Source organism: Macaca fascicularis, chromosome 20 (genome assembly GCF_037993035.2).
Source record: "Macaca fascicularis isolate 582-1 chromosome 20, T2T-MFA8v1.1".
Taxonomy (NCBI): domain Eukaryota; kingdom Metazoa; phylum Chordata; class Mammalia; order Primates; family Cercopithecidae; genus Macaca; species Macaca fascicularis.
Window position 1 is genome coordinate 80,317,310 of NC_088394.1, and position 11,368 is coordinate 80,328,677.

An 11,368-nucleotide genomic window follows, 5' to 3' on the forward strand; every position below is an offset into this window, starting at 1 on the left:
GGAGCTGCAATTCAAGATGAGATTTGGGTGGGGACACAGTCAAACCCTATCAAGCGGACAGCAGTGGTATTTTCTGCTACGCGGCTGTTTCTGGCTCCCGTCTCCGTCTGGTGTGCATCTGCGCAGGCCTGAGAGCCGCTGCAGGCATCTCTGTCCTCCCTTTCAGTCTAGGGACTTGATGCCTGAGCCCTCCGCAGACCGAGGAGGATCTGGGCCATGGTGGGGGCTGGCTGGGGACTAACAAAGGGTTGGGCACATTGCCTCACACCTGTCATCCCAGCACTTTGGGAGGCTGAAGTGGACGGATCACCTGAGGTCAGGAGTTTGAGACCAGCCTGGCCAACATGGTGAAACCCTGTATCTACTGAAAATACAAAAATCAGCCGGGCCTGGTGGCGCATGCCTGTAATCCCAGCTACTCAGGAGGCTGAGGCAGGAGAATTGTTTGAACCCGGGAGGTGAGGTTGCAGTGAGCCGAGAGTACACCACTGCACTCCAGCCTGGGCAACAAGAACAAAACTCCCTCTAAACAAAACAAAACGAAAAAACAGAAACAACAAAAACAGATGGCCCCTGAGCCCCCGGTGATCCCTCCTTACTCCCCCTTTTTCCTCCCCCTCTTTCCTCAGTTCTGGCTCTGGCTTCTGGGCCCGAGCTGGGGCGGCTGACATTTCTGGGTCTCGTTGGCATCATTGACCCGCCAAGAGTTGGTGTGAAGGAAGCAGTTCAGGTTCTCTCCGAGTCTGGCGTGTCCGTGAAGATGATAACAGGAGATGCTCTGGAGACGGCCTTGGCCATAGGTAACTGGGACAGGGTCAGGGGTGAGGACGAAAGGACCCATCCATCCTTTACAGTGGGGGGCTGCAACCAAAGGGAAGCCTCAGCAAACTTGGTCAGGAGTGCTCACACCTAGCCCTATGGGCTTAGAAAAGACGCTGAGTATTCGTGGCCAGCATTCCAATTTCCGAGGTGTTTCCTGTTTCTGAAATGTTGGCAGGTTCTGCAAAAGGGGAAAAGTCCTCATGGATACTGAGGACCTACTGTGTGTCAGGGGCTTTTCATCCACTGTCTTCACAGGCAGCATCATGGCCATGCACAGTTTCAGTCTGCCTCTGCCTCTAGCTGTGTAGCCCTGGCAAACCATTGAACCACTCTGACCCTCAGTCTTCATTAGTACAGGGCTGGCAGCCCCCCTGCTCTAGTTACTTTTTTTTTTTTTTTTTTTTTTTTGAGATGGAATCTTGTTCTGTTGCCCAGGCTGGAGTGCAGTGGCACAATCTCAGCTCACTGCAGCCTCTGCCTCCTGGGTTCAAGCAATTCTCCTGCCTCAGCCTCCTGAGTAGCTGGGATTACAGGCGCCTGCCACCATGCCCAGCTAATTTTTTGTATTTTAGTAGTGATGGGGTTTCACCGTGTTGCCCAGGCTGGTCTTGAACTCCTGACCTCAGGGAATCCGCCTGCCTTGGCCTCCGAAAGTGCTGGGATTACAGGCGTGAGCCACTGCGCCCAGTCCCTCTAGTTACTATTATATGGGTTGTCACAGCCTGGGGCTGTGAAAAGGTTCATGGGCTTTGGAATCAGAGCTGTGTCGGGTTCCAGTGTTACTCCTTAACCAGCTGTGTGTCCTCTGCAAAGTCACTTGTGTTTCCTCACCTTTCAAGTGGGGATAATAAGGCATTTGGTGTAAGTTAATCCTGTGGATAGAACCAAGGCCACGCAGCATAGTAGGTCCTCAGTAAAGGGTCTCCAGCATGGTTTTATTCTTGGTATTCCCCGTGGCCGAGGTAGGGCTGGGAGTGAGGGGTGGGGACAGGGGCCTTGGAGCAGACCCTCACAACAGGTTCTCCTAAAGGAAGAAACATCGGCCTGTGCAACGGGAAGCTGAAAGCCATGTCTGGGGAGGAGGTGGACAGCATGGAGAAGGGCGAGCTGGCCGACCGCGTGGGGAAGGTGGGTCCCCGGAGGCAAGACTGGCGGCGGGGCTGGGTCACAGCTCTGAAATCTGATTCTTCGCCTTCCCTGTCTCCATGTCCAGGTGTCCGTGTTCTTCAGGACCAGCCCAAAGCACAAGCTCAAAATCATCAAGGTTCGCTGGGTGAGGCGGGCACAGGCTGCGCTGCTGGGGCCGGGCCAGAGACACTGTGGCTCAGGGAGCTCATGCGTCTGTCGGGTGACAGTACAGGGCCCGGCTGTGGCTTCCTTCTCTAGGTCCGGGGCAGCTGCCCCCGGGGTTACCTTTTCATAGCCAGGGGGAGGGGAAGAGGATGAGCAGGGGCACGCGGGCAGCTCCCTTGGAGAGGACGAGGCTCTGAAGTTGCCAGCGTCACTTGCGCTCACAGCCCCTTGGCGAGAACGCAGTCATGGGCCCAGGTTTAGCCGCAGGGGATGCTGGGAAGTGTCATTTCTAGCTGGGTGGACACGAGCCCCACTAAACCTGGGGATCCTTTTGAGGAGGAGGGGAGAACTGGGGGACCCTTGCCACATACACTGAAAACTGGGAACTGTAATTGGATAATGCAAAGGGGAAAACTACAACAGAAGCTGTCTTTTTCGTTTTTTTTTTTTCTTTGTGGGGGGTCGGGGTGGGGTGGGTTGGAGGTACGGAGTCTCGCTCTGTCACCTAGACTGGAGTGCAGTGGCACAATCTTGGCTTGCTTCAACCTCTGCCTCCCAGGGTCAAGCGATTCTTCTGTCTCAGCCTCCCGTGTAGCTGGGATTACGCCCTGCATCACCACACCCGGCTAATTTTTGTATTTTTACAAAAAGAGACAGGGTTTCGCCATGTTGGCCAGGCTGGTCTCAAACTCCTGACCTCAGGTGATCCACCTACTTTGGCCTCCCAAAGTGCTGGGTGCTTTTTGGCATTATTCCTGTCATTCAGCTCTGTGCCTCTGTTTCCTCATCTGTAAAATGGGGGAACTATTAATGCCGTCAGCTAATTCACAGGGTTGGCAGAGGATTAAACAAAGCCAGGCCCATGAAGCTCTTGGCACACAGCAGGTGCCCAATAAAGAGCTGATGTGATTTTTCTGACCCTGCATATGATAGAAAGGTAGAAAACGTGCTGGGTTTTCTCGCCTGTGCTCTGAAAGTTGGCCCTTGAGCTCTTTTAGTAGACGGGCTTTCTTTCATGTCATTTTTAGCTCTACAGAGTAAATCCCTATGCGAGTTACTCCTCAAAGAAGGTAGTCATACTTACCAGGTACCTCATGGTTTCCAGAGCCACAATGTTGATTACTATTTATTACTGGGGATGGATCACCTTTATGAGCCTTTCCTGACCATGCTGGGCACCCTCACATCCGCCATCTCAGTTTGGGCCTCACTACAGACCTGGGAAGAAGGAACTGTTGCTTCCACTTTGCAGATGGGGAAACTGAGGTCAAGAGGGTCAAAGGCTCACCCAATTCCCAAGCTAATGTGGGTGAAGCTGGGATTCAAAGTCCACGTGCCCTCCAGACAGGTCTCTGTGGCTGGCCACAGGGTGTGTGTGACCGGGCATTTTGAGCTGGTCCTCGGGCTGCAGGCCTTCATTGCCTGCTCTTTCCAAAGGCTCTGCAGGAGTCAGGGGCAATCGTGGCCATGACTGGGGATGGGGTGAACGACGCGGTGGCCCTAAAGTCTGCAGACATCGGGATCGCCATGGGGCAGACGGGGACGGACGTCAGTAAAGAGGCCGCCAACATGATCCTGGTGGACGATGACTTCTCAGCCATCATGTAAGCTGCCCTTCTGGTAGTTTTTTAGTTGCAAAAATGCCTGGGGCCACCAGCTTCTCCCTGGGACCTGCTACTGTGGAGACAGAGGGGGTCTCGCAGAGTCCCCAGGGAGAGCTGAATCTCGGGGCTCCTCAGTGTGGCAGGTGCCCCCAACCCCAAACACCAAGAGCCTTTCATAGCAGGGTCATGGGGTCCACGGCCCCTGGGGCTAGTCGCATGCTGCACCCAGGGGAATGTCACGGACATGAAGCAGGGATGGGATTTGCTGCCTGTGGGTGCATTTCATGTGTTCCTGAGAATGCCCGCCGGGCTCAGGCTGGTGGGCAGCAGCTGAATCTGTAGGGAAAACCTGTGGCCAAATACATGGTCGCAGTTGAGTGTCGGGTGAGAAAGGATTACAATGAGCATCTTCAGTGTGAGGCTCACGTGTCGATAGATATATCTCATGTATTGAAGAGAGACCTGGGTGCAAACACCCCCACTGCTCCCCACCGAGGTGCTCTTTAGGTTCTGGGTTTACACAAAACTCTTTGTTCCATTTCACTTTTCTGTATTTTTTTCTTAATACATTTACCTTCCCTCTGGATCTAATTTTAACTAGTTCTAAGACTGTCCTCATAAGCAAATCGTAGTAGTTGGGGGTGAGGGAAAACTTTTTTAAACCTGATATAAAAAAATCCAAATGAACAAATATTGAGGCCAGGTGTGATCGTGCACTTTACAAAGCTGTTGCCACAATTGATTGGCCATAGGAAGCCTTAACACGCTTAGTAAAAAAAAAAGAAAGAAAAAAAAGTCATAATATCAGCTCTATAGTTCTTTTGCAAAATTTTTTAGTAAAATCTGGCGGGGCGGGGCGCGGTGCATAGATGATTTTTCTACATGCGTGACCCCAGCTCAAGGTTTAAAAGGGCTTCCGTGAAGAGCCTTCTAAAGACAGAAGTAGGCGATGTCCTTCAGCCTCCCCATCCCTCCCTCCTTACCGTCCCCCGGACCTCATTTTTAGGCCTAACTGGTTTTGCTGCATCTCTCTCTTCTCTTTGGTAAATCGCTGAGATGCACGGAGCACTTCGGGAGTCTGGGCAGGGATGGGATCCCTGGGCTTGGCAGAAGAGTAATTGATGGTCCAATTGGAGGTATCAAGTGTACCCTTGGCACAGAAGGGCGAACATGGCTTAAGGATCAGTTCCCAGTGACCAAGGGGCACCTGTTAGAACACTACCATCTCTTACAAATGTGTCCCCAAGAATGCCAGCAAAGGGAACCAGCAGAGGTCCAAGTACAGCGTCCATCTGAGCAAGTCCCCACTGCCCCTTGCAGCAACCAACGCACTGGCTGAGCCCTCCCGCAGGCCCTCTCTGTGAGTAAACGGCTCTCTTCCCTTGCAGGAATGCGGTGGAGGAAGGCAAGGGGATTTTTTACAACATCAAAAACTTTGTCCGATTCCAGCTGAGCACGTAAGTAGAGGCCGGCATTCCGAGTGTCATTAAGGGCCACGCCTGGCGGGCGGCCGCTGACTGGCTGCGTGTGGCCCGCAGGAGCATCTCCGCCCTCAGTCTCATCACTCTGTCCACCATGTTCAACCTGCCCAGCCCCCTCAACGCCATGCAGATCCTGTGGATCAACATCATCATGGATGGGCCGCCGGCGCAGAGGTAAGGCCAGGCCAGCTGGGAGCCCTGTGTCTCCTTACCCCGCTGCAGGGCTGCTGGCTGTGCCCTAAGGCTGTAGGGATGAACACACACTGCCGCTTTCCATCAGGAGTTCCCAGAAAACTGAAGTGTGTTGCACTGGGGTGAGACTGGGAGTAGAAGGCAGAGGAGAAAGTATCTGGGCTGGCAGGGCTGGGCAAGGATGGAATTTTCTGCTCCCTCTGCCTGGATGCTCTTCCTGGGCAACCTGCTTTGCTCGTTCTCATTCTTCATTCCAGTCACTGCCTTCAGGAAGTCTTCCCTGATTGCACTCCCACTCAATCCCCGCACCCTGCTGTATTTTTCCCTAGAGAGGAAGATATACACACACGCTTTTCCTTATGGGTCTGATTGTGATCTGTCTCCCCTTTAGAACGTCAGCTTCGTGGAGGTGGAGTTTGTGTTTTATTCCTGCTGTCTAAAGCACCTTGCTACCCAGTAGGTGCTCAGGAGTCCACCCGCTCCTTAATATCCCCTTCCACAGGCCAGCCAAGTGGTGTGGGGGAAGGAATGTACTTTGGAGTCAGGGGACCCATGTGGCCATGCACGCGTAACTGAGCGCAGCGCCGACGTTGCTTCCGCTGGAGCTCAGTGTTGCTGTTATTACCAGTGACAGCTGCCAAGGGAAAGACAGTCCCCATTTGTGTCCCCAAAGCCAAGTGTGAGGGTTACCTCTCCTGCCAGCTCTCCCTGGGAGCACGAAGCTAGTCTGAGCTATGTCTGAGCTGCTCCCACTCTGCCACCCGCTGCTGGTCTAGCCTCAACCCTGCTGTGTGGAATTGGCTGGAGGCAGGTCTCAGCTGATGAGGGGCCCTGCGGAGGGCGGAGCCTGGAGCCTGTTTCTCCAGGCTCAACTTGGGGGGTCGCCTCATGGTGATGGAGATCGCCTGGGTGTATGGAACTGTGTGTGGTTGGCCTCAGTGGGTGGTCTTCCTTCAGCCTGCGGAACAGATGGAGGGGCACAGCTGCCCGTGGACTCGGGCTCTGGGGCTTCTGGAAGGCATGAGGAGGGCAGGTGCGATGCCTGGGGGCATTCAGCAAATGCCTGGCCCTGCCCGCTGTGCCTGGGAGGCTTATGCATAGATGCCTCAAGGGTCCTGTATTTCATTCCTGGTTCATTTCAAAGCGTCTGTGTCTTGTTTGGAGCAGCTTGGGGGTAGAACCCGTTGACAAAGACACCCTCAGGCAGCCACCACGGAGTGTGGGGGACACCATCCTCAGCAGAGCCCTCATCCTGAAGATCCTCATGTCCGCAGTTGTCATCATCAGCGGGACCCTCTTTATCTTCTGGAAGGAGGTGAGCGAGGGCCGCCCCCTCTTGTTCTGTAAGAGTTCTCCAAGTCCTGGGGCCGTACAGATGCTGGGGACTGCAGTCCTTGCCCTCCTGCCCCAGCTCTCATCTTGGAGAGGCAAACATGTACACACACAGGACAATGTGGTGCCATCAGAGGGACGGGGAGCATGAGGCAAAGGGACTGGGTGACCCCTGAAGGAAAGGAGGTCGCCAGGTGTGTGCCTGGGAACTGCAGAGGCTGGCAGGGTGGGGATGACTTTGCCAAGACGGTAGTTGAAATGTACTTGAGGCCCCGTGCATCAGGTTTCTTCCTATATGGGACAGGATGCCCCCTGTTCCCTTGTCACCGGCAAACAATTTGAAACCTGCTAAGGATCCTCCTGTGTTATGCTCTAGAGGTGACTGTTTGCTTCGCATCTGGGCCTGGGTCAACTTTTCAAGGCCTGCAGGTTCAGGGAGCTCTGGGCCAGGATGGGCAATGACCTAGGTGGGAAATGAAGCAGGTGACCCGTGTGACCACACTGCAGGTCGCACATGTGCGGGAAGGGGGAGGGACCCTAGCCAGGAACCCTGCATCCATGTTTCCTCCTGCTCTCCGTCTGCCCCAAGCAGAACAGCTCTGTTTCCCCTGCCTTCTTACTGGCCTGGGAAGGCCGTGAAGGCCCCTGCGCTTGTCCAGCTTGGGGTGAAAAAGATGGGCCAACCCGGTGGTCCTCCGAGTGGGGTCCCAGTAGTGGCGTCAGCACCCCTGCACCCCTAAGAATTGAGCTGCCAGGCCCTGCCTCTGTCTCCACTTTAACACACGTGCTCCAGAAGACTTAGCTGCACGCTCATGGCTTAGCCCTGTGGTGTGGCACTGAGTGCAGGAGGGTATCCATGGCCTGCTGCCCTGGCCAGGCAGAGGAGTCTCTCCTCAGGTGGTGGGAAGTTGAGGTGAGAACTGCTGGCTAAGCATGGTGGCTCACCCCTGTAATCCCAGCACTTTGGGAGGCTGAAGCAGGTGGATCACCTGAGGTCAGGAGTTCAAGACCAGCCTCACTAACGTAGCAAAACCCTGTCTCTACTGAAAACACAAACATTACCCAGTCATGGTAGCTCACACCGGTAATCCCAGTACTTTGGGTGGCCAAGGCGGGTGGATCACCTGACGTTAGGAGTTCAAGACCAGCCTGGCCAACATGGTGAAACTCCATCACTACTAAAAATACAAAAATTAGCCAGGCATGGTTGGGTGCCTGTAGTCCCACCTACTCAGGAGGCTGAGGTGGGAGAATTACTTGAACCTGGGAGGCAGAAGGTTGCAGTGAGCTGAGATCACACCACTGCACTCCAGCCTGGGTGACAGAGTGAGATTCCGTCTCAAAAAAACAAACTGCCCAGGAGCTTCTGACCGTGGGCTGGTCTCACCTCAGCTCTGGCCATACCCTGCAATGTCACCCACCCCTGAGACCCTGCAGGGCTCAGAGCTGGGCAGGACTCCAGGGTTTCTCTCAGAGCTGCACTCGGTCACCTCACAGGCTCTCGTCGCCTCGGGCATTAGCCATCCTTCAGCCTGCCTTGTAGGAAGTGACATTCACGCTGTGGGTTTAACTGGAGGCATCACCTCCCCGGGAGACAGTTACTTCCTGGAGGAGGTGGTGGTTCTTCTGGCTGTGGGTGCCCCGCCCCCATCCTCGTGGTGGCAGCAAACCAGCATGTGCTGGGGAGACCCTGGTGTGGCACCCACTGACCTCACACCTGGAGGAAGCTGTGACCCATTCCTATTACTGAGCTTATAAGTGGCCCCCAGCCGTGCCCCAGGAGCCGTGAGGCAGGCCTGTGCCCTTTGGTTCAGGATGAATGATGTCTCGTCCCGCCTAACCTCTCGCCCGTGCGCTTGCCTTCCAGATGCCTGAAGACAGAGCGAGCACTCCCCGCACCACGACGATGACCTTCACTTGTTTTGTGTTTTTTGATCTCTTCAACGCCTTGACCTGCCGCTCTCAGGTGAGACCAGGGCTGACCCTCCTTGCTGCAGAGTGTTCTCAACAGCAATGCCCCAGGCCTGCCCACAGCATTGAGCGGCTGTGGCTCAGCGTGGGCAGCCAGAGCTCTCCTACCTGCACCTGGGCTGTGGACAGCACACAATGCCCATGTCACTTTCTCCCTACAGACCAAGCTGATATTTGAGATCGGCTTTCTCAGGAACCGCATGTTCCTCTACTCCATCCTCGGGTCCATCCTGGGGCAGCTGGCGGTCATTTACATCCCCCCGCTGCAGAGGGTCTTCCAGACGGAGAATCTGGGAGTGCTCGGTGAGTGGCGGGGACAGGAACGACAGGTGACCTCAGACCAGGGCCGTGGGGGGCGCGGTAGCTGCCGGGCGGGGAGCTGCAGCCCAGGAGGGGCGAGCGCGGGAAAGCGGAACTCACCAGGGGCCGGCTCTCTCTTCAGGGCCTTTCTGTCCTCACAGGAAGGGACTCTAATGTGGGTGATGTGAGGAGGCACAGAGGACACACAGAAACCTCCAGGAAGAGGCCCCTTGCTCAGGAATAGGGACTGGGGCATCGGCATCACAGGCGTCAGGCTAGAGGCTCAGAGCACATGGAGGGAGCTGTGCAAGGCCTGGACTCAGCCTGGGATTGGGGAGCCTGGACTTGACCCTGGGGCCAGTAGTGTGACTTAGCGATCTGGTCACCTGAAGACAGGGAGCTGGTCTGTCTTCTGGTTTTGGCTGGAAGGGACATGATTCAGTCACCATGGCTTTCCAAGGACACACACCGTGGTGTGGGGCCCAGGGAACTCCTCGACATCCTCAGCCAAGTGAACGTGTCACCCTTCTCTGAAGCTGCAGTGATGGCAGGTGTGGGGGCAGGGTTGGGAGGAAGAGGGAGCCAGGGGCAAATCATCAACCCCACCCTTCTCCCCACGGTGCTGACAGTCACCCCCACCACGGAGTAGAGGACGAGGGAGGCTGGTGAGGCAGCCTTCATGGGCCCCCCCCTCGCTGGCAGGGCTCAGAGTGGGTCGTGGCTCAGATCTGGAGGGGCATGGAATTATCCATCAGGCCTGAGGCTGCAGTGACAACGGTCCTATGAGTTCCAGGCAAGACTGGGATGGTCAATTCTGCCCTGTCCTCCAAAAAGCAGTGTGGGTCACCAGCAATGCCCTGCAGAAACAGACAACAGGAAGCCCCAAAACAATGTGCTCATTGGAGGTTTCTACCTGCTGGGAAGGCCGTCTTCCCACGGCTGAAGGGGTTGTGCTTGGCAGCCCGTATTTTGGGAGTCATGACAGCAGGGAGCCAGGGATCATTCCTCACTACAGCATATGATGGGAGCAGAGGAAGACGCTGGGAATTCATCCCAGGGAATGTGTCAGGGTGCACTGGACAGGGAGCCCAGACTGGTCACTCAGGACATTTGCAAGCACCAGCGTGCTGGAACAGGTGCTGCCGGGAGAGGAAACCCATTCCCCTTCCAGCCCGAGTCCGTAACATGCCCCCAGCTGCCTGCCGGACCACCCTGTGCTCTGGAGCTGCCTGCAGCTTGCCTTGAAAGATGGGCAGACCCTTCTGGAACTGTAGCATTTTGGATCCAGGGTTGGGAAGATCTCCCTCCCTTGGGGGTAAGGAAAAGGGCTGGTCCTCTGCACCTCTCACTTGATCAGGAGGACGTTCAGGGAAGGAGCTTCCTGCCGGGGCGCAGAGCTGTGTTGTGTGCTCTGTGACCCTTTTCTGTTTTCCCCTTTGGCAGATTTGCTGGTTTTAACTGGATTGGCCTCATCCGTCTTCATGTTGTCAGAGCTCCTCAAACTATACGAAAAACACTGTTGCGGCACCCAGAGTCCAGACGCACCACGAAGACGTGTAGTGGCCCTCACTCTGCGGCACCTTCCCTAATCATCTCCATCTAGATGTGCCTGTGGCCCCTGCGGTGTCTCCTCTTCAGGGGAGACTTTTAGGACGGACGCCGCAGCCTTCTGTCAGTGACTCAGTTTTTCCTCCTGAGAACGCTGCAGGCATCTCGTGGGCTCCGGGGACCCAGGTCCGCATCCAGCCAGCACGCCAACTGGCTCTGGGACAGACAGGGAGGGGCCTGTCCAGAAACATCACACTATTAAATCACAATGATTTTTATTAACCACATCTATATATGTATCTGTGCCACAGCTTGCAGTGACGCAGGCCACTCGTGCCAGATACATGGGGCTTCTGAGAGGTAGTGGGTAGGATGGTCACACTCCGCCCATTGTCTTCCTGGAGGCCCCACCTCCTCATCATAAAATGAGGGCTTTTTAAATAAAGTGCTATACCAGAGGCTATTATTCTTTTGATGCGTTTACCTAGGGTTTTTCATACAAGGAGCCAGGTTGGAAACCCACAGCTGTGTGTTAATGGCCACGTGGGGTGAGCAGCAATCCATCATGAATGGCCTATGGGATGGCTTTTGGAGATAAAGAGCAGGGCTGGGCACGGTGGCTCAACCTGTAATCCCAGCACTTTGCAAGGCCAAGGCAGGCGGATCACTTGAGGCCAGCCTGGCCAACACGGCAAAACCCTGTCTCTACTAAAAATTAAAAAAAAAAAAAAAAAAAAAAAAAAGCAGCCAGGCCTGATGATGTGCACCTGTTAATCCCAGCTACTCGGGAGGCTGAGGCACGAGCATGGCTCGAGTCCTAGAGGC

At 55.2% G+C, this 11,368-nt stretch overlaps 1 protein-coding gene across 1 annotated transcript in view; it reads left to right on the top strand.

Moving 5' to 3' along the window:
- ATP2C2 (ATPase secretory pathway Ca2+ transporting 2) overlaps nucleotides 1-11,001 on the top strand; it is an 88,829-nt gene extending 77,828 nt beyond the window's left edge. The window contains exons 18-27 of the mRNA XM_005592673.5: nucleotides 630-800; nucleotides 1,853-1,950; nucleotides 2,036-2,086; nucleotides 3,553-3,719; nucleotides 5,108-5,176; nucleotides 5,258-5,374; nucleotides 6,560-6,707; nucleotides 8,592-8,690; nucleotides 8,857-8,998; nucleotides 10,439-11,001. Of these exons, the coding sequence (XP_005592730.3) occupies nucleotides 630-800; nucleotides 1,853-1,950; nucleotides 2,036-2,086; nucleotides 3,553-3,719; nucleotides 5,108-5,176; nucleotides 5,258-5,374; nucleotides 6,560-6,707; nucleotides 8,592-8,690; nucleotides 8,857-8,998; nucleotides 10,439-10,584 (1,208 nt within the window). The 3' untranslated portion in view covers nucleotides 10,585-11,001. The remainder of the gene's footprint in view (nucleotides 1-629; nucleotides 801-1,852; nucleotides 1,951-2,035; nucleotides 2,087-3,552; nucleotides 3,720-5,107; nucleotides 5,177-5,257; nucleotides 5,375-6,559; nucleotides 6,708-8,591; nucleotides 8,691-8,856; nucleotides 8,999-10,438) is intronic.
- Nucleotides 11,002-11,368: the final 367 nt, after the last annotated feature.